The sequence below is a fragment of the Lethenteron reissneri genome, chromosome 34, assembly GCF_015708825.2.
Source record: "Lethenteron reissneri isolate LAM-NWPU_2019-01 chromosome 34, ASM1570882v1, whole genome shotgun sequence".
Classification (NCBI taxonomy): domain Eukaryota; kingdom Metazoa; phylum Chordata; class Hyperoartia; order Petromyzontiformes; family Petromyzontidae; genus Lethenteron; species Lethenteron reissneri.
In genome coordinates this window covers 5,766,782-5,792,205 of record NC_083812.1, presented here as the reverse complement: position 1 = coordinate 5,792,205, position 25,424 = coordinate 5,766,782, and the positions used below count along the sequence as shown (strand labels likewise).

Here is a 25,424-nt window from a genome sequence, read left to right as displayed (position 1 = left end):
TGGGGAGGGGGGTGGGTTGCCCCCCCCCCCCCACCACCATAATAAAATAAACTGCGAAACAATAAAACAAATATTGTTAGTCACTTAACGTTGCACAATACAGTACTTGTGTTGAGACACAACGGGTTCTATTGGGTCACGGTTAGTCAACGCTTTGCAACCTTTGGGTGCATTTCATTGCATGTTATCAACTCATAAACCCTGTTTGCCATTAACTTTGACCAGAGGCAGCCTTTTGGTTTTAGGTAGAGGCCATCAGAGCCACTGTGGACCAAAACGGGGGCAGTGGCAGTCGTGTGTGTGGAGTGGCAGCGATGTGTTCTATCTATTGCCTGTTTCGACTGATGTTCTGTGTACCGTATGTTGAACTTCTTTCGCACCGTACGTAACCAACCGCGCTAATCGGAGGTGCGGGCGGGCGGGCGGGGCAACAAACTGAACACAAAAAGCAGTTCTAAACAAATGAGTTTTCAATCGAACTTTAAAAGTGGATAGTTCCAGTGGCTTCCTAATATTTGAAGGGAGAGCGTTCCAGACGGCCGCAGAAGCGCGATGCAGTGACCGTCTTTGTTCGACGGCTGGTCAAAAGCCGCTGGGACTTATTTCGCACCGTACACAGCCAACCGTGCCAATCGGAGGTGCGGGGGAAGGAACACAAACTGAAGACAAAGAGCAGTTCTAAAGAAAAGAGTTTTCCATCGAGATTTAAAAGCGCATAGCTCCAGTGGCTTCCTAATATCGGAAGGAAGAGCGTTCCAGACGGCCGCAGAAGCGCATCTGAAAGCACGCGATGCAGTGATCCATCTTTGTTCGATGGCTTATGGTTTTATGCTCCGTGACGAGATCAGTGCGGTATTGTGGTTCGTTTGTGGCAAGCACTTTGTAAGCAGGCTTGAGCCTGAATAGTGTGCGGATGGGTGAGCGCAATGCATAGCTGGTTACGGGGCTATGTGATGGGCAGCACAAGCAGCACAATCTGCTGTTGTGCTGTATTTCTATGCTCCCTACAACACTGGTCCCCACCGTCACGAACCCGCACTGACCCGCGTGGTGAAGTATGGTCAAATAACCCCTGCGACCCGCAGGGCGTGGGGAGGCCCTCATCCAGCAGTGGATTGATGAACGGCTCTACGTATGCATGTCTGCTGCCATTGGTCAGTTGTGAAAGAAGCACATCTTTTTTTTAACAATGGCAGTCCAGCTGGTAACCTTTGGCATGAATTACCCATGTGCTGTAAAGGGCGCACTTAAAACGTTGTTACTTCATTTTGGAAAGTCGAGTCCTGGAGTGTCAATGCCATGGCCTATGTGGCAATGTTAATGTGGCAATGGTAGTGATGACACAGAGCTAAAGAGCGTTCGGTAGTCGTAACCAACATTGTAATTCTTGCTTCGATTGTGAACTGACTTTCAAGGTCTCTTCTGCTGCAAGTAGGGATTTAAAAAAGACGTGGACGAAGAGCAGCAGAAACATTGACAACGGCCGATGATGATGATGATGTTGACGGTAGAGGCCGACCGAAACTGAATTTGTGGTTTCGGCCGAAATCGAAACCAGAACGAAAGTAAAAAATTTACTTTCGGCCGAAACCGAAAGTTAAAAATTAACTTTCGGCCGAAACCGAAAGTAAACTCAAAGTAAACTTTTTGGCTTCGGCTGAAACAGAAACTATGCCGGGAGAGACCATTTGCCAACTTTTTTTCGCCGAAACTGAATTTCGGTCGGCCTCTAATTATCAGACCATGGTTGCGGCTGTAACCTCGCTCCCAAGCTACTGCTGCTGCTGACGTGTCTGTGTGTTTGCAGCCTATCGCATAGGATTGCCTAGCGCCGACTGACCGGCCGATAGGCAGAGTGATAGACGTAGCACTAGCGTTATATTCTAAAAAATAGACCTTCGGTTGACGAGTGACGACCGAAAGTCAATATCAGTTTCGGCCGAAACCGAAACTATATACTTTCGTCTGAAACCCAAAGTATGCCGAAAGAGGCCATTTGCCAACTTTCGGCCTCTTGATTGACGGACAAATGTCACCCGCAAAAGCGTTGTACTTCGAAGTCACCTCACGGCGGCGCTTGCCTGCCATCTCGTTGTAAAAGTTTCGAATCCGTCGGTCCGCCCTGGTTATTGCTGCGGTTGCGTGGACCGTGAAACACACACGCGTGCGTGCGTGCGTGCGCGTCGTCTGCAATGCCTAGAATGTTAGAGACCCCCCACTCTGGCGTTATAATTAAAACGTGCAGGCCATTTGTGTGCCGGCGTCATGGGTTCATACTTTGCGAAATTTGGAAACCCCCTCGCCCCCCCCACATACACAAATTACTCGATTGGGATGACACAATTGCCACGTGGCCTCTGAATGTTTATAATTCGTGCAGTGTGAACAGCACCTTCGCGACACCCCTGCGCTATAAGAATGGCGCAATTAACTAAATGTACGAAATTATTATTATTAATCATTGTTATTAGTGTATTTAAAAAAAAAGAGTAAATATCGGGCTGGGAAACGTCTCCTGTCCATACTATGTGTGACAAACCCTGCTTGCAAGAGAGCTTATTGAATCTTCTTGGTTCTTTCGGTAAAGTCACGTAGAAGGGAAGTAATAAAATAATACAAATAAAACATAATAAAATAATTCTCACGACGTTTCGGCCACAACGCAAGTAGCCATCCTCAGGTGAAACCAGGTCTGTCGAGGCGACAGCGTCTGAATGAAACAGCACACGTGCTTGGAGCATATATATAAGCTGGGTTGGAAGGGGGGGGAAAGGGGCGCCTTGACAAAAGAATTTGCATATCAAGAGGAATCCAGCATACCCATGGGAAATGCAGGTATGTGATTAGTACTACTTGTGTAAGTGCATTATGCAGGATTAGCAGCATCCAAGGGAGGGGATATGGGAAATGCAGATATTGAATGTCTGGAGGCCGTCATCTTAGGCAAGGTCCGTGGGGTGGATTATCCGGGTTGCTGATTGACTGTGCTCGCGATAAAGGGTGGGAAACTCTACAAAGGAGCATGCTTTGCCAGTGGTTCTATCAGTAGCAACTCCAGACTTGTAACTCAGTGACTGATTGCAGTGTTTCAAGGAAGCTGTAAAACACAAATTGCACGTCTAAATATTCACCTCAAATCTCGTAAGCAATAAATATCTGTTTAATAGCAAATTAGCATTAGCGTGTTATCTGCGGGCTTTTTTTTCTGCTATCTGGGCTATCATTCCCCTCCCCCCCCCCCATATTTTCCTGTATAATCAAAAGCTGACTACGGTGTAATGGAAAATAAATACCTCCTCGCAGTCATGGAACAAAACATCACGATCGTGGTGATGGTGGTGGCGGGGGCCAACGTGCAATGGAATTTGTGCGCCTCCTCCTGGAAGAAGCCTTAAATTCGCCGTCGTTTTGTCGCGCTGTCAACGACACAACCAACTCACAACCACCATCACCACCACCAACAACCTCCAGCAGCTCCCACCACCACCACCGCCGTCGTCGTCGTCGTCACGGAATGCCCTCTCCGAAGACAATCGGCAGCAGAAGGAACAAATGGACACCTGCGGCGAGAGCTGCGGACATCAAACACCCGGCCACGATGTCAATCCCCAACCGAGGGTTTCGCACAGTGATCGACTTTCACTCGTCACTCGTACGTGTCGTGTCGACGGCTTACATAGTGACTCCTTTATCGCTCCACTGAGATTGATTTTTACTGGTAGGAATATCCTGGTTACACCAGCCCACAGGGGATTATTGTGTCCGTCCGTCCGTCCGTCGTGCAGGGAGGGGCTGGGTGGGAAGGGAGGGGCTGGGTGGGGAGGGGAGGGTGGGGAGGGGCTGGGTGGGGAGGGTGGGGCTGGGTGGGGGGTGGGAGGGGAGGGGCTGGGTGGGGACGGGCTGGTCACCCCGTGGTGCCCTTATAAAACTCAACGTTTCACCTACTCACGCCGGCTTGTGCCCGCCCTCACAGTCGGACATATTTGCGGAATACACCACGCCGCCGTTGACCCTGGCCATTGACCGAGCAACCCAACGTTCCTACCAGCTCCCTCCGCAGGAATGTGTTAAAAAAAAGTACAACCCACAATGCGTCGGTGAACGGGAGTCGTTTTACGGGACCTCATCAACGTTTGTCTGAGAGGCTTGGTGAAGGCGATAATAGGCCCTGGACCGGTGCAGATTGTCACTGGACGTTAGTCGTGGCCAGCAATCGAACTCAGCGTGCCCAGTTCATGACGCACTCGCTTTCCTGTTGAGCCACGGGCTTTGCCACACTCTGTAAATATATCCGCTATGTGAGGTTGACGGGATTGTAATTTGTGGTACGATTTTTTTTGTGTAAAATGTTTAATACAATACTTGACATCATGTGACCTCCTTTGCCAGTACCAAAATATGAGAATATGGTTTCCCCTTTTTTTTTGGCAACAAAACAGGTGTTAAGATGTAAAAACACCAAACTGAAACCTTTTTACAAGGAATCATGTCTGCATTAACCACAATGCTTGCGGCTAGAATGCAAACAAAAAACATACTGATAATATTGTCTTTGAAACTGATTGGTCAGCTTGATAGCTGTCTCTGGTGTGGACTAATCAGTTTCAAAGACAATGCATATATTATCAGTGTTTTTTGTTTGCATTCGGACCACAAGTATTGTGGTTAACGCAGACATGGTTCCTTGTAAAAGGTTTCAGTTTGATGTTTTAACATCTTAAAACCTGTTTTGTTGCCAGAAAAAAAGGGGAAACCTAATCTAATACCTGACATGTTGCTGATATATATTTGCTGTTCATGAAAAGGATCCCAGGTTGCATTACAATAAACACTGATAGCACTCATTGGCCAATCGATCCAGTGTGGCGCGATATTTGAAACATGCTAAGTTCTACAATACAGGTTTTGTTTGGGTTGGATCGCATAAATATAGATGTGTCGTGAAACCCACCACCACCCGACACAGCCAATTAGTAAGGTTTCTCACGTAAACAGAACGTGCCAATTCGTTACTCGTACAGCACACCGGCGTGTTGGAGAGTAAATCCACAACATTTACAATCTGAGTACGACGTTTCGCCAGTAATTACAACCGGCATCATCAGGCGGCAGCCATATGCTATGCTCTACGGCTCTGTACAGAAATCCGATTACGAAAGCATCATTAAAATATATATTTTTGAATTTAAAAAATGTGAGATTACTTCAGAGCAATAGAGAATACTTCTGGAAGATGCACATCGCTTATCGATGTGGAAGGACATTTTTTTTATCAAATAGGATAATATATTAAATAGTTATTAACCAAAGCTCACCGTTGGGACCGCAGGTACACGCTCCCGCCTTGTTTTCTGCACAAACAGGAAGAGGGTGGCCATCAACATCAGTAGTTGATCAGAATGGATCAGAGGTCGCAAACGGGTTTTGATTCCTTACCCGTACCCGTACCCGGCCGCACCAGGGTCGCAAACGGGTACCCGTGCCCGGCCGGGTACGGGTAGCCGGGTATCGGGTAGGGTACGGGTATCGAGTACCCGGTTGCGACCTCTGGAATGGATATACGCAAAAAATATTATTTGGTATATTCGCTTATTCTGAAACGTCTGCGTGCGTTCGTCAAAACGTCAAGGCAGCTTTTTTTTGTCTGAAGCGGATGGAGAGGAGGAAAGAATGTACTACGAGTTGAGAGTACAAAGAATGCACTCTCAACTCGTCTGCTTACGCGTGACCTCTGTCAACGTACTTTGTGAATTGTGGGAATCATAATAATCATATTAATATTGCCCTTTACATCTCCAGGAACACCTCACTGAAGCCTTCGGGGGCGATCAGGGCCTGCACTTTGCTAAAATCTCTGCAAAGTCCACTCAGCCTAAAATGACAAATTGGTGTGATGTGTGTATTATGTATTTTGAACTTCCTTAGCACCGTATGTAGCCAGCCGAAGGTGATGGGGTCAGTAGCAGCTCTGAGCTCAGGAGAGCAGCCGGACATTTAACCCGCCTACACGCCCATACTGGACATCTGTAGGCAAGAACTTCATAGCTCATCGGATTCCTCCAGTCTAAGTCAATATTCTGATTCTAGATTTGAAGCTTTCGTGACTGCAAGGATTCATATTCTTAGGTTTTTTTCGGTAAAGTCACGTAGGTAAAAAATTTAAATTAATAAAAGTAAAATAAAACTAAAATAAAAAATCACGACGTTTCGGAGGCAACACAAGCTTCCGTCTTCCAGCTTCCGTCTTCCACCTGAAGACGGAAGCTTGTGTTGCCTCCGAAACGTCGTGATTTTTATTTATTTTTAATTTTATTTACTTTTATTAATTTTAATTTTTTACCTACGTGACTTTACCGAAAAAACCTAAGAATAACAATATTCTGATGTTACTCAAGGCCTCCCTGTGTGTCAACAATGGCCCTGGTGTTGTCCATGAGAACACGAGGCAACACTCTGTAAAGGCTGGACATGAATGTCGCTATATGTAAAATGAAAGTATTATTATTACATGGTTGGGAAGGGGTCAGGAATAGGGGGGCATTGCACCCTCCCACCTCACCCCCCTTGGCAGTTCCGTGTCTTTAGTTTGCGGGGAGCGGTAATGTGACGGTTAGAGATACTGCGCTACCAACCCTGGCAACCGGAGTTGAATTCCTGGCCACGGAGAGCATCGGTGACAACTATTTGCACGGGTCTAGGCGAATTCTACAGCTCGACTCGGCCTTAAAATGAGTACTTGGTGCGGTGTAAAAAAAAACATCGGCACTGGGTAAATAAAGATTGCCACACTTGGCCTGCGTGTGCCGTGCCGCTAAACGGTTCTTTCCCAAACAGCCTGCGTAAGCTAAGAGGGTTTTTTTGTGAAGGTTGTTGTTGTTGTCTTATTGCGTGTGGAGGGTGCAACTTACGTTTAAGTTGGAACTCCTGCGTGAGTGTGCCCATGTTGTCCTCCGCGGTTTCAATCCTCATTTGCCGAGAGGAGCATGAACTCTGCGGTGCAGAGAGAGAGAGACGACCGCGGGTCAATCGGACCTCAGCAGATGCATGGAACACAGATTTGGAGGCTGCAGCCTCGGCTGACGGTTTTTCCCAATCGAAAACGATCTTCCGAGCAAACTTTATGCATGTATGCATGTTGAACGTCATTCGCACCGCACGTAGCCAGCCACGCTAATCGGAGGTGCGGGGGAAGGACACCAAACTAAACAAAAAACGAAGTTCTAAAGGAATAAGTTTGCAATCTAGATTATTTTAAAGTGGCTTCATAATATCGGAAAGAAGAGCGTTCCAGACGACCGCAGAAGCGCATCTGAAAGTGCTGCGATGGAGTGACCGTCTTTGTTCGATGACCAGGCCATGACCAGGCCAAAGCCGCTGCTGCGAGGATGACCGGAGCTCGCGTGATGGTTGCTGCTCTTTGACAAGACCAGCGAGGTATTGTGCGCAGTGTGTAACAAAGATAAAGCTGCAGCCCTGCAATTTCTCGGCCACGCCACTTCTGGCAGAAGATCCTCCACGAGGGGCAGCTCTAGAGAGACACAGTGGTGGCCAACTGGCATCTCGCGAGCCGCATGCGGCTTCTTAATCTACCACATGCGGCTCTATCGAAGGGACGTCACGTAGAACGCACGATCACAGTAGCAGAGAATAACGAATGTCTCCTGTGCTGTGCTGAAAACTGTTAAAATACATCTACTCATATACATATATACAGTGCCGGATTATCCTAGTAGCAAAAGTAGCTACATATACGACGGGCCCCGCACTTTCAAGGGTCCCGCGCTAATGCTTTCAAGCTATCAATTCCGGTTCAGTGATTCTGCACTTGCTCTATTACTATAGTACTATACTGCCTTCAACGTTTATGAACGACTCGGTGTTTAAGGTTAGCGATTTGTCGTATTATCTGGATGTATAGCAAATGAAACAATGTAATTACTTTTCTTTTTTCTATGCAAGTTAAAAATGTGTGTTTTAATATTTACGTGTTTTTTATATTTAGAGCACCTTTATAACAAATGCTACAGGCCCCACACTAGCTTAATCCGACACTCCATATATACTTGGCTCTTTACAGAACTCAAGGGTACTTTTTGGCTCTTGGCCACCCCTTGCTCTTAGACGGTATATTTGGCCTACTCTTCCACGCTCAGCCAAACCGTTTGGATGGGATGGGAGGACCCACACTTTACCCAGCGACGCGAGACACGCCGGTCGACTATCTGCGGTGGCCACGTTTATACATAGCGGCGCACGAGCCCGACCGAGCACTGCGACCGCCAAGAAGTTAAAACATAATAATTACTGTCGAAAAAGAGTGCAAAAAAAAACCTTTGTGATTTACGACTGCGCGTAGATTTGCAGTCAAGGCGGATTCAGTGACCGCAGGTTAAGATATAAAATTGTTTTCCACCGCAAGCAGTAGAATTTCTACTTATCCCCCAGAGGCGGCATGTGAAAGCATTCTTTGAGAGGGGAAGTGTTGCCAAAATATATAATATAAGGAAAGTAAATAACGAAATCTAAAACGAGGAAGTGTAAGTTTTTGCACGTGTTGGACTGAACCGTGACGGCCGGGTCAGTCTGCCACCTGCTCCGCAAATCGTTGACCTCACGCCCTCTCGCTTTTGGACATTGTCGAAATGAACAAAATTGCGCGCGTTCACAGATTGGCTCGGTCTGCGGCCAACGATGGTTGGCGTGACAGGGACAGCGGTTGGCTTGGCACTGGTCAGGTCCCAAGCGGTTGACGCGACAGCGGTCGGAGCGACAGAGGTCGGCGTGACACCGGTTGACGCTACAGTGGTATGAACGACGGGGGTTGGCACGCGGCGGTTGGCGCAACAGGCGTTGACGTGTCACTGGTTGGCGTGACAGCGGTTGGCATGACAGCGGTTGGCGTGACAGCGGTTGGCGTGACAGCGGTTGGTGTGACAGCGGTTGGCGTGACAGCGGTTGGCGTGACACTGGTTGGCGTGACAGCGGTTGGCGTGACAGCGGTTGGCGTGACAGCGGTTGGCGTGACACTGGTTGGCGTGACACTGGTTGGCGTGACAGCGGTTGGTGTGACAGCGGTTGGCGTGACAGCGGTTGGCGTGACACTGGTTGGCGTGACAGCGATTGGCGTGACAGCGGTTGACGTAACAGCGGTTGACGTGACAGCGGTTGACGTGACACTGGTTGACGTGACACTGGTTGGCGTGACAGCGGTTGACGTGACAGCGGTTGACGTGACACTGGTTGACGTGACACTGGTTGATGTGACAGCGGTTGATGTGACACTGGTTGGCGTGACAGCGGTTGGCGTGACAGCGGTTGCCGTGACAGCGGTTGGCGCGCGGCAGTCGGGAGTGGAGCAGGAGATGTCGTTGGCCACGTGGCCGTGGGGCTGTGATGAGGCCCTCTCGTGTCGCCGGTGGGCCTTGCCTTGGAGCACGCGGTGCGGTGGCTGTCGCAGAGGCGCACTTCGCAGTGCAGCCACACGCGTGACGTGCCGCTCACGTCGCGGAAGCGGAACGAGCTGAACTGGAACGTCGACTTCTGCGAGTGTCCGTTCTCGAAGATCACCACGGTGTTGTCGCTGGGACATCTGTGCGCAGGGCAAGACTTGTGGTTTACGGGGTGCGCGGGTTTTTTTTTAAGAGCCGCCTAGAATAACCGTGTTTTTTTTCACGTGAAGTTACGCAACTCTGACACGTAAACACGTGCCCCCGAACAAATGATGATGGAGTTCTTTTAAATTAGTGAAACATTCGTGACGAATAAAACATTCATAAATAACCTCTCAACGATTTAAAGCTTTCATGACTGCAGGGATTCATATTCTTGGTTCTTTCGGTAAAGTCACGTAGAAGGGAAATAATAAAATAATATAAATATAACAAGCAATTATCATCAGGTGTGAAATCCACAGCAAGAGGCTACTTCGATGGGCTGTGGATTTCACACCTGATGATGATTGCTTGTGTTGCAGTCGAAACGTCGTAATAATTTTGATTGTTTTATATGTATATTATTTTATTATTTCCCTTCTATGTGACTTTACCGAAAGAACCAAGAATATGAACCTCTCAACGCACATGTTTTTTGAACGACACTAAACTATTGTATTAAGCCAGGTAAAGCCCACTGAGCTATGAACTATTTTACAGAGGCCGACCAGGCCACACGTGGCAGCTCATCGAAGTGGCCGATATCACACACGTGGGAATTTATAGAAGAAGCCAAATAACCTAAACGCACCTTTCTAAACGCGGCGGGGAAAAAAACCGGAGGACCAGGAGAACAATTCACACGACCACGTGGAAAGAGACACCGCAAGCTCCAAATACACGTGCGTCAGGGTCAAGGGATCGACCCCGCGACCTCCTGTACACGAGGAGAGGTAGTTAACATCTCGCCACCGTCGTCGCCCCGTGCACCAACGTGGCAGAGAGCCGCTTGAAGACGCCCCAAGTGGTGAGGACGAAGCTTGCGACTGAGACGAGCGGTTGGCATCGACTCACTCTGCGTGGATGAGCGACAGGCTCATGCTGCCGTTGCTGTTGGTGGAAGGGGTGGCCCAGCACTTTGAGATCACGATCTTGAATCTGCCAAAGACACATCCCGTTGTCAGGACCACGGAGGAACTAGTCTCGGGACTAAGGGGGGCGGTGGAGGGGGACGATCGTAGTGGCTGACCAGGGGTGCCGACGATGCAACTATTGATGACGACAATGTACGGGGCAGCGGAAGAGACACAAAAGTCAACATCGACGCGGAGAACCAAGAGAGACAGAAAAATAAAGAGAGAAGTTGGAGGAAGCCCCCCCCCTCCCACCCCATTGGTGTTGCGGCTGCCTGCACCCCCCCCCCCCCCCCCCACCACCGATATTGTTTAAAGCCACCAGCAGCCACTGTTCGCTTTGAGCTCATCCCGGCAGCGTCCTTCACTCGTTATCCAAGGTGAGCCGACAAGACATCGTCAGTGTGCGAGGTCCGCCGCACATTTTAAACAATTATTGGGCATGACGGCACAATGATGACGGCGGGGGGGGGGGAGGGGGGCGTTTTCACTCTTCGTGCATTGTGCGGGGCCACACTAAAGGCCACCCAAAGACCGCCCGTGGCCACGCGATCCTTGCAACGATGAACGCCGCATTGCAGCGACGCAGTCGGCCACGGTACACCCCTATCAGGAGCCCCTGGCCGCACCACCTCGCCTCACCCCGCCCTTGCCACGGTAGTGCCAAGACACAGAGGCCAACCATCACCACCGCTCCCCCCCCCCCCTGTTGGCGAATCGGCGTAGGGGCTCCTCTCACGCGTTGGTATTCAACACAGGAGGCAACCTTCCCTCCCTGTGCGTGCGTTCATCTGTGGCCTCGGTGGGGACGGGTGGGGAGGGGGTGGGGGAGCCACATCTCAGCAGAGCGACCGGGAGAAGGCAATAGGCTCGGCTTGGCCGTGCGAGGAGGAGGAGGCTGCTGCCTCGGGCTAGCGAGGGTTTCCCGCACCGGCGGCTCAGCCCCTTGGCTTCGATGCCGATGAAGACGATGGAGCCGATGTCCGAGGCGTCGACGATGAACGGAGCCGGCTTCAGCACCGAGAACTTGGAGTTCTGCGCACGCACGCACGCACACACGCGCACACACACGCACGCGCACACACACGCGCACACGCACGCACACACACACACGCACGCACACGCACGCACACACACGCACACACGCACGCACGCACGCACACACGCACGCCGCACGCAAACACACACAATCGACACACGCCACGCACCACCTCACACCGCAAACAACACACGCACGCACACATATACACACGCACACACACGCACACACGCGCACACACACGCAGACACGCACGTAAACCGGAGCCTTCATTCTCGTGCCACGAGACTTTTCCATTAACGTGGCTGTGTTATTTTTTGATGGAAATGACACACTCGTGAAAATACGCTACTGGGGCTATCTTACGGAGTGTACGAACGTAATAAATACGTTAGAAAGGAGATAAGCGGACAACGCGCCTCCTCCATACGTCTCGTTTCTCCACGTGACACTAAAAATAAAAGTATTATGTACACAGCCCATCGAGCCACACGGCCTTCTGGGAGCGAATGACTTCAGCAGCATTGATTCAGTGCAAGCAACTCCGAGTGGATCATCAGCAGAGTCAAGCTTGCTTGAACCAATGCTGGTGAACGCTGGTGAACTGACATGCTGGTGAGCTAAACGCTGTTAAAGGGCCGTTTCTTTAGGATATAGGAATGCGATCGTATTTCTACTGTAACGTTTCAAGCGTTTTACCTTACGGTGTTAAAGAAAAACGGTCACGTCATTGTTTGAAATGCGGTACACACGCAAACCATGCAAATGAGCGACTCAATTGACAGCACACCTCGATTCATTATCGTCAGTGCCCTTACAAAATGACAATCAATTTCCATTTTTAAATTAAAGGGGCTTCATTAACCCAACAATCAAAACGATGCAGGGAACCACAAAACACGATAGCCACCGCAGCCTCATGCATTGGCCTCAAAATTCGCGGTCATAGCGTCAAAGTTTTCCGAACCTCGATTATCCGAACGCGTCCGTTATCCGTAGGACCCTTAAGGAAAAAGAGAGTGGAAAAAAAGAAGGAAAGAAGAGAAAAATAAACGAAATGTGAGCGACGCTGTTCACTCCGCGGTGCAGAAATTCGTAAACACACAGCAGGGACCACGTGGAGTGCACGCGTCTCGTACACCGACAAGAAATCTAAGTTTGCAATCAGATAATCGAGGTTCTAACTAGAGAGTGACTTTAAACTTCACGGCGTTTTAACCCGCTGCACGTTTAAGAAGCTCAGCACACACAACGACGAAGTAGTTTGTGAATATTCTACGTGAAACAATCCATTGTTTTGTACGAGCGCAGTATGAACGTGTGGTGTGGCAGACTTTATGGTAAGACAAATATCGGAAGCAATTGGTATGTGGCAGTGACTTGTTCAATTGCCTGAATAATACATTTGCAGTGGAATCCCATTATCACAGTGGACAGATGTACTGGCCCAACGTCCCATTATAGGGCCCATATCACGCTTTTTGGAGAATGTCTATTTTTTTGGGGCCTCTAAATTTGTATGAATATTTTACCAGGTAAGGCCCAATGAGCTTCATAGTTCTTTATCGGAAAGCGACCTGGCCACAAAGGACAGCTCTATGAAGTGGGCTTATCGTCGTGTGGAAATATATAGCAGCGACATACTCTAAACGCGTGATGTCGATTCTAAATGTGGAGGGGAAAACTGTAATTCGCGCTGAAAAATCCACGCGATCACGGGGAGAACACGCAAACTCCAAATATGCAGGCGTCAAGGTCGGGGTTGAACCCACGACCTCCCGTATACCAGGCGAGGGAGGCAACTTATCGCCACTGTGGCACCCCGATACCATAAAGGCTGCCAGAGTGCGTGTGCACGTGCAGACACTCACAGAAAAGATGTTCATAGACAGCTGACTCTCAAAGGATCCCCAGCTGCCGTTCTTGACGAATATTGTGGCAACGCTGCAAACGACAGAGGATCGCGTGGCAGTGTGAGCGTGGGTTACAGTCGGTGGCATGGCTCATCAAAGTGCGCAGGCGGTGCAACTGCGCCGTGGACCACGGGCCAGAAGGGCCCATATCCTTAAGCTCAATGGAATTGAACAGAGGGCCCCCCCATTTCATTCCTTGTTCCAGGGCCGGTGTCAACTGAGCTGCATTAGCGTCCGGTAGCCGAACGAGTAAATCATGAGATCCCACTCATTACACACAAAGTGCTCGCCGATCGTCAAGGAGCATGAACCATCACGCGAACACCGGTCATCCTCACAGCGGCTTTTGGCTGCGAACCATTGAACAGAGACGGTCACTGAATTGTGCATTTTCAGATGCATTTCCGCGGCCGTCTGGAACGCTCTTCCTTCAGATATTAGGAAGCTGGTGGAGCTATGTACTTTTAAATCATCGAGATTGAAAACTAATTTCTGTAGAACTGCTTTTTGTGTTCAGTTTGTTGTCCTCCCCCGCACCTCATATTAGCACGGTTGGCTACATACGGTGCGAAAGAAGTTCAACATGAATACAACCAACCTGCACCAATGGTTAGAGTTAACAGGCAATGAAAAATGAAACATCAACTGAAATAAAATGTCTTTCTGGGTCCATGCAGACAACTGAACGTAGTGTTTCTGAGTCCACGTGTCAATGTCACACACTGATCCTCCAACGTGCCAGCAAGAGTTGGCCCCACTGTGCTAAATCTACTGAGGCTCTGACCTCAGCCTCATCATCGTCATTGAAACACCTACATTACGCTTTACACTGTCCAGGTGGATTGGTGGCGCAGTGGTCCGCAACACTGCGCTACAATATCCCGCGAACCTGAATTGGTTTTCGCAGCTCACATCGGTGTAGAGTCATATCTGAGCCAGTCCCAATCCCCTCGCTCTCCTTCATCAACCAGCACTGACTGGTGTGGCGGAGAATGGTCAAAGAATCGCCCACGACCGACGCGGCACGAGGAGGGCTTTCAACCAGCGACAGCCTGACAAAGGAGTTTACACCATTGGAACCTCATTTGCCAGTAAAAATATGATAATTGGTTTTTTACCCTTCTATCTGGCAACAAAACTGACACCCTTTTTACAAGGATGATGCCAAAAGGCGTCATCTGGTCCAACCCATGTGAGACTAGGCTCTAAGGAAAGCTGTCTCGGGTGTGGACCAATCAACTTCAAGGACAGTGCACATTATCAGAGGTATGTTTTTTGTTTTCATTATGACTGCAGGTATTGTGGTCTATGTAAACATGACTCCTTGTAAAAAAAGGTGTCAGTTTTGTTGCCAGATAGAAGGGTAAAAAAACAATTATGACAAAGGAGTGTTCATTATTATTTGAAAACATTTCTACACATTCGCATTCTCGTCTCAGAGAGCACAGCATGGACATACTAACTTTTTTTTCGTATTTTACCAGGTGAGGCCCACTGAGCACTATAGCTCTTTTTCAAAATCGACCTCGCCACAAATGATAGCTCAACGAAATGGCTTATCACGTGGAAACGTATCGCAGCCAAATACTCTCAAACGCGCGTCGATTCTAAATGTGGAGGGAAAAACCGGAGGCCCCTTTAGAAAAGTGAACATCTCGCCACCGCGGCGTAACCAGCGCAGCGGCGGCGTGACCAGCCATGAGCCCGGACGTGGGGCATTCCTTGCCTCTGGTCGAAGGCGGCCGTCTCCATGGTGTAGCGAGCCTTGTAGCTGCAGCTGAACGTGTAGTTGACGGGCTGGAAGCGCACGCCAGCACCCTGGTCTCTGGACGTGATCCAGTTCGTGAAGACGTAGGTCGGCGTGCCGTGCTGGTTCACCAGCTGAGCGGGGAGCACACGAGCACTCCTCGTGAGACAACACGGAGCGAAATGAATTGGAACGAATGGCAGAAGGGCGCGGTGGTCATCCTTCCCTTCCTTCTGCCAGATCGCTCAGTCGACACCTGGGTTTCAACGTTTCCCACCGTGTGACGTGAGCTTAGGTGAGGCCAGGGGCCGCGTGCGGCTGCTTCGTGACGTTGTTGATGAAGGACCACTGTCTCGTAGACACGTGCGTCGCGGCTCTTGAAATATTGAGTTTGTTTTACCCAATTAGAAAATAATGCCTATTTTGTCATTTTAGTTTACGTTCCCTGGGTTAGGCCACCCCTCTCAGTCACTGACCTCTGGAGTACCACGCCAATAAACACCTGTCGATGTAACCTGCCCTCCTCCATCCTCCATTGACGCACCACCCATCAACAAACACCTTTGGCCTGCAACGCTTTCTTGCCACATTCTAAGCTGCACTTCCAAGTTCCTTTACCCTATCACACCAATAGATTCCCAGCGTTCCTCGGCTGGCAATTAGTTTCTGCCCTGACCAGAAACGTAGTTACTACATTATCAGCTCAGAAGGTGCGGAAATCGGTCTGGTTGTGCCCCCCCCAATATTTTATTTGTCTCGCACGGTCGTACCCAGGCTATTGTATATCGCCGCCTCCTCTTGCCTGATCACATCGTCATGCTCACGGTCTCGAACATTTAACGCTGTAGGGGTGCCTTGTCTTCGCAAAAATGCAGCCACTACGACTGCATTTCGTACCTCTTTGCAATATTACTTTACTCCTCTATTTAAGTAACAATAAAAACGTGGAACTTAAATTAAATCATTTTGATCAAAATAATTTATTGCTCTTTTACACAAGTTGTTCTTTATTAATTTGAAGCTTTCGTGACTGCATGAATCTATACTCTTTGGTTCTTTCGGTAAAGTCACGTAGGTAGAAAAATAAAATAAAACAATAAATAATACATCACGAAGTTTCGATCGCAACTCGCCGGTTCAGCAGTCCCACTGCTGGATGATCTATTTCCGCCTGAGGACGACCGCTTGTGTTGCGATCGAAACGTTGTGATCTATTATTTTTTGTTTTATTTAATTTTTCTACCTACGTGACTTTACCGAAAGAACCAAAGAGTACAAGTTGTTATTTTACACTGTTGTTGGAAAGATATCTCACTGTGGTTCTCAAGGGGGGCCCCCCAACTCGTAGCTCTGGCCCCAAGGGGGGGGGGCAAGGGGGAGGGGCGGGCAGCGGGGGGGGGGGATCAAGCCACCCCCCTGCCCCCCCCCCCACGCTAAGTCAGGCTACTGGCCCTGACCAGTGAGCGGAGTGTGCCGAGCGAGCGAGCGGGCGGGCGGGCGTGGACCTGCGTCTGGGTGCCGCAGTAGCTGAAGTCGCTGGGAGTGAGGTCGGGGATGACGAACTTGTAGAAGCCCTGGTTGCTGACCCCGTTGACGCAAACTCCGCCCAGCAGCAGCGTCTCGAGCGTCCAGCCGAAGGGGCACTCGAGCACGGTCGCCGTGATGGTGTTCGGGAAGCACGACACCCACACGTAGTCTGCCACGTGGGGAGGTTGGGCAGGGGGTGGGGGGAGGTAGGGAGCAGTTTCAAATTCATCTTCTTGGTTCTTTCGGTAAAGTCACGTAGAAGGGAAGTAATAAAATAATAAAAATAAAACATAATAAAATAATTCTCACGACGTTTCGGCCACAACACAAGCAGCCGTCCTCAGACGCTGTCTCCCCGACAGACCTGGTCTTCACCTGAGGACGGCTGCTTGCGTTGTGGCCGAAACGTCGTGAGATTTATTTTATTATATTTTATTTTTATTATTTTATTACGTCCCTTCTACGTGACGACTTTACCGAAAGAACCAAGAAGATGAATCCCTGCAGTCACGAAAGCTTTAAATCGAAATTGACAGTTTCAAATTCTTAGGTTTTTTCGGTAAAGTCACGTAGGTAAAAACATTCAAATGAATAATAAATTAATTAATAAACGTAAAATAACAGCGTGCTTCAGCTGCACCGAACCTCACAAAAAATAATTCAGGGCCTACCTTGGCTCCTCCCACCCTCAACCACTATATATACAAGGACTGGTTTCTTGGAATTTGTCTCACTTGATACAGCTATCGTGCTGTGACGGTTCCACCTGAAGACGGAAGCGTGTGTTGCCTCCGAAACGTCGTGATTTTTATTTTATTTTAATTTTACTTTTATTAATTTTTATTTTTTACCTACGTGACTTTACCGTAAAAACCTAAGAATATGAATCCTTGCAGTCACGAAAGCTTCAAATCTAGAAGCAGTTTCAAACCCAGTGTACATGTGAAATGGCGACTTGACACACTGTCTCTTGAGATTGGCGTCCTCTGGTCTAACACCGTTTTGAGACGAGGCTCAAAAGAAAGCTGTCTCTGGTGTGGACCTATCAGTTTAAAAGACAATGCATATGTTATCAGAGTACGTTTTTTTGTTTGCATTCTGACCACAAGTATTGTCGTTAACGCAGAGATGATTCCTTGTAAAAGGTTTCAGTTTGGTGTTTTAACATCTTAACACCTGTTTTGTTGCCAGAAAAAATGGGGGAAACCTATTCTCATGCTCTGACAGTATATGTACGCGTTGTCTTCGAAATGGATTGGCCTACACCAGAGACACCCTTTAAACTAATTTCAGACGCCAAACAGAATGGTTTATTTTGCTGCACAAGAAACAGCAACAGCCCTTTTGACAAACCACTGTTGTACTCGTGCAGACATTGGGGGTTGTTTCACCGTATTTCACCGCGCCGATCAGGTGAGTGGCAGCCGTATAATTATAAACGTGTAAGTAGAGCACAAACAATGGATTTCACTGCACCGATGCTGCTGAAATAGTAGCAGCGACGCAGCCCATAACACCTGGAAAAGACACGGTGGTCACCCACTCAACCCCCCTTAACTCACCCATTCAGCCCTCCAGCCTCAGATCTGATTACGAAACCAGATGAGCGCGTGCTCTTTCCGGAAGACTTGTCCACAGGCTTAAGATGTGAATGAATTTTCTCTGAAACGTAACTCTTGATGGGAACACTCTTGACATGGACCTGATCCTGCCTGTGGCCAGTAGAGGGCGCGCGTCATCAGTTGCGGTGCATAATCAACTACAAAGTGTGATGACTCACGGTACAAACGCTTCGTATAATTGACCAATAAACCCGATTATTATAATTTTAAAAAACGCGACTATACCAGCGCACATTTATATTTGTATTAGCTTCATTACCTAAACGTGAGAACAAAACTGAATTAAAGATTAGACTTTTTGGCCCACTGGAATCCCTAAACTTCCGAATACATGATGCTGTGTATATAGTACCGTACCATATGTACCTACAATTAGAGATCGTTAATATAGGGTGGCATTTACCTGCCTGGTACATTTTCTGACTGAATGCCCACACACCCTACATCCACGAATTCCCACCTGTATATATATATATATCTTTAGAAACCCATATATAACGTTTTACACAGCTAATTCATGGGTACATTATACCATTTTAATGATGTTCGGGAAGGGCGGCTAAACTTAAGATTTGCACAGCATCTATGACGATAATCGACTAAAATATAAAGAGTACAAAACTCATCAATTTCGGGTCGTCCAACATTTCGGAACAGTTGATGACTATATATTTGTTTAAACTTATACCTAAACAAGTTTGCATCTTGATGTTTTGAAGGGCGGTGAACTCTAACACTAAGTCCGATATTCAATCACCAAGGAGTATGACGCTAAAGCCGAGAGAACGCCTGCTACCCATTCCCCAGCCCGTTGACTCTGTAAAACCGAGGCGTCCTCTGACTCCGTAAAGTGGGGGTTGTTTGCACATCCGATTAGCACGGTTGGCTACGTACGGCGCGAAAGAAGTTCACCACAATACATACATACAAGTGGCGTCCGTGGTTGGCAGAGGTCCTGGTACTATTAATACAATTGGGGGGGGGAGGTTAGTCCCTCTTAAATTACAGCGCCTTCAGAGTCACTTCAGCCCGCGGGACCCGGTGCAGTTGCATCGCCTGCGCACTCCAAGCTAACGCCGCAGCACCTCCATCCTCCGTCGAAGTCGTGTCGCGAGCCACGTTACCGGTGTTCAACGCCGGGAGGGATCGACAGCAGCAGAGGGGGGGGGGGGGGTTGAATAAAACACGACCAACAAATCCCCGACACTGGAAAAAACGCCGCGTTGGAGGCTTTACACCCAAGACGGAGGGGTGAATTAGTGATGATCAGAGCAGCCAAGCGCCACGGCGTGTGGCTCTTTCCACTGACCCCACCCGCATCCACCGCTCCGAGTCACCGCGCGAGTAGGTTAAAGGGTCAGACACGAGGTGAGTGGGTGACAGGGTGAGTGAGCGACAGGGTGATTGGGTGAGTGACGGGGGCCGAGCGGCTGAAAGGGTGAGATTGCGAGTGAGTGGATGAGAGGGTGAGCGGGTGAAGGCGTGAGTGAGTGGGTGAGAGAATGAATGGGCGAGTGGGTTAGATGGTGGGTGAATGCGTGAGTGAGTGAGTGGGTGAGAGACTGAATGGGCGAGTGGGTTAGATGGTGGGTGAATGCGTGAGTGAGTGAGTGAGAATGAGTAACCAGGATAGAATTGAGTGAGTGAGTGAGTGGCCGAGGGACTGAGTGAGTTGAGTGACAGGGTGAGTGGGTGATGAAGCGTGTGTGTAAGTGGATGATCTCCAAGGAGGTGAGAGTGTGCGCGTGTGTAGCGGTGAGCGCGATCCACGGCGACCCCAGTTCGATTCCCGTTCACGGCCAACATCGGTGACGCTTATCTGAACCGGTGCTGGGCCTCCCCTAGGTCGACTCGGCCTCAAATGAATACCTTGTGCGGTGTGTGAACATCGTCACTGGGGAGACAAAGGCGGCCGGGCATGGTCCTGACCCCCCCCCCCCCCCTCGTGTGCCGTGCGGGCCTTCATAGGTGCTCGCTAACAGCACTTGCCACGACAGTTTGTTACAGGCTGAATTTGTGAAGGAGTGTGTGGATGACTGTTGACGCCGATCGAAATTCGGTTTCGGCGCCAAAAGTTGGCAAATGGCCTCTTTCGGCATACTTTCAGTTTCGGCCGAAAGTCAATTTTTAACTTTCGGTCTGGTTTCGTTTTCGGCCGAAACCAGAAATTCAGTTTCGGTCGGCATCGAGATGACTGGGTGAGCGTGTGTGTGTGTGAATGAGCACCCCCCATCCCCCAAGTCCACCCCCCTCCCCACCTCCACCCCCTCTGACACCTCGCGTTATCTCGTGAACGCGTGTTCCAGTGTAGCCGCGCCTGCAGGCGCGCGTGTCCATTTCATTAACTTAACCACAACAAACACGAGGCCCGCTGGAGTCTTGGGTAACACGGAGCGGTGGCGCAGCGGTTAGCGCTACGAACCTGGCGGCCCGAGTTCGGTTCCCCGCTCACGGCCACCAACACCGGTGACGATTACCCAAAGCGGTCCTGGGCCTCCCCGAGGTCGACTCGGCCTCAAATGAGGAGCCAGTGGCGATGTGTAAACGATGTGTAAACATCGCCACTGGGGGAGACAAAGGCGGCCGGGCGTGGTGTTGGCCACCCACCCCCTCGTGTGCCGTGCCGGCCTTCATAGGTGCTACTCGCGAACAACACTTGCCCCAACAATATGTTACAGGCTATGTGGGTGATCTTTGTCTTTGTGCGCATAGAAATACAGGACAAGGAAGGATGTTTCTGGTACCGCCCGCTATAGCGCACGGCGGCCTGCTTAATTGTATGTCCTGTATGTATGTTGAACTTCATCCGCACCGTACGTAGCCGACTGTGCTAATTGGAGGTGCGGGGGGAGGGATAACAAATAAACTAAACACAAAAAGCAGTTCTAATGAAATTAGTTTTTAATCTCTTGTTCGCCCATCCATTCACTCTGCACGCCCCACCTGGTTAGTTTGGATTTCGAGCTATGATGAAATTAGGGGAATGACCGATTCATTATTTGGACATAGGCAGATACAAATGTACTGCATAGTCAATGCCCACGATTATCCAACAAGCAACCTATATGGGTTGTTTTTGTATTAATGAAGAAACAGGCTGGCGACCTATTGTTCAGAGACACGACTACGACCTAGGGGAAGCCCAACACCAGTTCAGATAATCGTCACCGGTGTTGGTGGCCGTGAGCGGGAATCGAACTCGGGTGGCCGGGGTTCGTCGCGCAGCGTAGCGCTAACCACTACGCCACCGCTCCCCGCATCCGCACACTCGCTCACGTGCATGCACATCCACGTTTTCACCAACCACCCACAAGACAACCATCGTGGTGAAGTATGCTTCAAACAATCCCCACGACCTGCACGGCGTACGTCAGCTCCTTCATTCAGCAGTGGATTGACAAAAGGGGGGTTTGTTAAAGCACACAAGACAAAGATCCCCCGTGTAGCCTGTAACAGACTGTTGGGGCAAGTGCTGTTAGCGAGCATCTATGAGGGCCGGCACGGCGTACACACACGTACACAGGTACACACACGTACACACGCATACACATACACACACATACACACATACACACACACATACACACGTACACACATACAACAACAACAACCGCCATTCGCCACTAAGTGGCGGTGACGTCACCACGACGCTTGTGCCAGGCCATGTGCACATACACACACACATACATACACACATACATACACACATACACACACACGTACACACACATACACACACATATACACACGTGCACACACATACACACATACACACACATACACACACCTACACACACATACACACACACGTACACACATACACACACATACACACACCTACACACACATACACACACATACACACACACACGTACACACACACATACACACACACATCTGTACATAAATGTTCATTACGGAGCAGGTGGCAACCCCAGAACGGGGTTTGCGTCCATGCTGATGGTTGGGTGCGCGCGCAATTGACGCACGGGCACGCAGCGACCCTCTCACGCGGGGGGGGGGAGGGGGGGGAGAGGGGACTTCGCCTTGGGGCTCTCAGCGAGAAGCCCCCAAATGAGCGAACGCATTCAAAGGAAATCGTCTCAATTCACATTGCGATCATTTACGCCGGGGAACCTCCTCCCCCCCCCTGCATTATTTTGTGCGGGCCGTGATGAGGGCAGTGGGCATCAAAGTGCGCGCGTGGTAACAGGAATTCGCTCAACGCACGCCGGCGACTGAACCCCTCCACCGCGAACTGCGGAGATGGAGCGATGAAATCAGGAATTTGTAAATTATTCGACTGGATTGTATCGTAGCGCAGGACGTGGCGATGGTTTGGGGAGGCTTTCATCCAGCGGTGGATTGATCATGGCTGCTGCTGCTGATGATGTTACTGGCGTCATGCAATGTGTACGGTCCTTTCTTAATCGACACCTCCCTCGGCCGCCTTTGTCTAATGTTTACACACCGCACCAGCTCCTAATTTAAGGCTAAGTCGTTCTAGCGGAGGGCCAGGACCGGTTCAAATATTCGCAATTGGTTATTGGACGCGAACTGGAATGGAACTCGGGTCGCTGGGTTCGTAGCGCAGTGCGCTCAACACTATACTACCGCTGCCCACAAAGACCCCCCCCCCCTACCTCCCCCGTATAGCAGTAAACAGACTTTTGGAGCAAGTGCTGTTAGCGAGCTGCTCACAGCATCACCAACAGCTGGAAGGATGAGCCCCCTCCCCCCTCTCGCCTTATTACGCACGAGGAGGCCAATGCAGTTGATGATATTGTGGTGGCGTGCAGCGGTGGTGGTGGTGATGGTAGCGGTGGCGGTGGCAGTGGTGGGTACCCCACCTGCTCTTTGCGGGCTGCAGCCCAGCGCGCCGTGAGCCACGATCAGCGCCAGCATCGCCACGGAGATGCCCACAGCCTCCTCCATGTGGTGTCTCCTTGAGCGTCGTCCGCCTGAACCCTCATGCCACGCACGCCACATCTTCTCGCGACGCTCGCCTACATGAAAGAGCCTCTTTCTCTCTGTCTCTCCTCGCTCTCGTCTCTCTCTCTCTCTCCACCGCCGTGCTGACCGGAGCGCAGATTCTGCGAGAAGTTCTCTCTCTCTTGAACGCGGTCAACTCGTCAGCGACGAGATAAACTCCTCTCCCGAGTGCTGTTTACGGATGAGCGGCACATAGTTGTCGCCCTCCCAGCCCGGGGCGTCTTGCGCACTCCGAGAGATTTTCAAAGACAACGGGGCACGGGTTTTGGGTGTCCTAATGAGCGTGGTGGTGCAAGATGACAAAGGTTGTGGCATGGAAGAGGAAGATCGGGCGGCCCCCCGCCCCCCCCCTGTATTGAGTTGCGGTGATCTGTGTGGCTGGCGCGCGGCCCGCACTCATCTTCGCCACAAAGTGCAGCTGTCAGTCAGTCGAGGGGGAGGGGGTGGGTGGTGGGGTGGTTGGTGAGTGAATAGCCACGGTGGTCAATTCTCCTTCCCATCGCTGTGTGCGCACGGTACACGCACGGACCTTTTTGTTAATCCAGGGGATTAATGAGGCCCCTTATTTTCCAGCTCTTTGTTCTCATGTGGTTACCCCCCCACCCTATTCCCCGCGAGTCCGTGTGTGTGTGTGGTGAGGAGGGGGGGTTCCTTGACGATGATCCATCGAGCCGCACCTCCGATATTAGCACGGTTGGATACGTAGGGTGCGAAAGAAGTTCAACGTACGTAGGTGCGTACGTGCCGCTTTTCAGCACGCGTTGAGTAAAAGGTGTGGAGGAGGTGTGGAGGATGGACCTCCGTAGGCGTACTTAGAGGAAAGCAGTGGCATTTGTCAAACTCCCCACGTCCATGTCCACACCTTGAACCCGCAACCCATAGTACGTGCGTTCTGGTCGCCAATCCAAGCGCTATCTGGGCTCAGCGCTACTTTAATCGTAGGAGATCGGGCGCATTCCGTGCGATTTTTGTCAACGTCAGTTCAATATTCGGCATTCTGCAGGGCTGGAGTTAGTTACCTGCACCACCTGGAACACCAGAGCAGACATGGAATGCAGCCAGCCCCTTACAATGACAAAGATCCCCCGTGTAGCCTGCACAGACTATTGGGGGCAAGTGCTGTTAGCGAGCACCTATGAAGACCGGCAAGGCAGACGAGGGGGAGGCCAACACCACGCCCGGCCGCCTTTGTCTCCCCAGTGGTGATGTTCACACACCACACCAGGTACTCGTTTGAGGCTGAGTCGACCTCGGGGAGGCCAATTACAAGTTCAGATAATCGTCACTGGTGTTGGCGGGCCCCGCACAGACAAGACACAGACACACAGACACGCGCACGCAAATAAATTGCATAACAATGTTAAGTATTTTTTTTGAAGCGTACAGTATATCCGTGGGCCTCTCGACTCATAATCCCGTTTGCCAGCCCCGTGAATGGAGCGGTCCTGTCTGACTCCACTGAAGGTGTATTCTCCTCTGCCTCACGGTGGTTATACAATGTGTCATTAAAATTCAGCCTGGCCGAGTCTGGATTGTGTTTCCCAAACCATTGGGGGGCATGGGAGGGAGGGGGTGGCTGAAACGATACGCGTATGCGGTAAGGGCAGGCATGGGGAACCAGACAGACCAGGCAGACGTCGCTGTCAATGCAATAATAAGACGCTTGAAACTTACGAACATCTTCATGTAATCCCCGAAAGCCTTGCCAAGCCTCGACGTTTGAGTAAAGTTTCAGGATGGCCCTGAATTTGTTAATTTGGACCATTCCACTTTGTGAGAACAAAGAGTTTTATTTACCCATGGAACAGCTCCTGAACAGCTCCTCGCCTTTACAACTCGTCAACAAACTCACACTGACCGTTGTGGTGAAGTATGGTCAAACAACCCCCATGACTGCCACGGTATGGAGGGGACCTTCGTCCAGGATTATATTGAGAAAAGGAAAAGACTCACTGAGTCCCAAGTCTTTTTGTTTAATTCGAAATCGTGGTGCATTGGCTCATTTGACCGATTCCGTGAA

General features: G+C 50.0%; 1 protein-coding gene across 1 annotated transcript; it reads right to left on the bottom strand.

The window, feature by feature from the left end:
• Positions 1-463: 463 nt before the first annotated feature.
• TECTB (tectorin beta) lies at positions 464-23,607 on the bottom strand. Its single transcript, XM_061565100.1, has 11 exons — positions 23,263-23,607; positions 16,769-16,959; positions 15,243-15,397; positions 13,475-13,547; positions 12,571-12,606; positions 11,496-11,599; positions 10,506-10,589; positions 9,427-9,589; positions 6,909-6,990; positions 5,316-5,351; positions 464-3,572 (listed from the first exon to the last, which is right to left on the bottom strand). Exons 1-11 carry the CDS (start codon positions 23,399-23,401, stop codon positions 3,508-3,510), a joined length of 1,128 nt encoding a protein of 375 aa, XP_061421084.1. The 5' UTR covers positions 23,402-23,607; the 3' UTR covers positions 464-3,507.
• Positions 23,608-25,424: the final 1,817 nt, after the last annotated feature.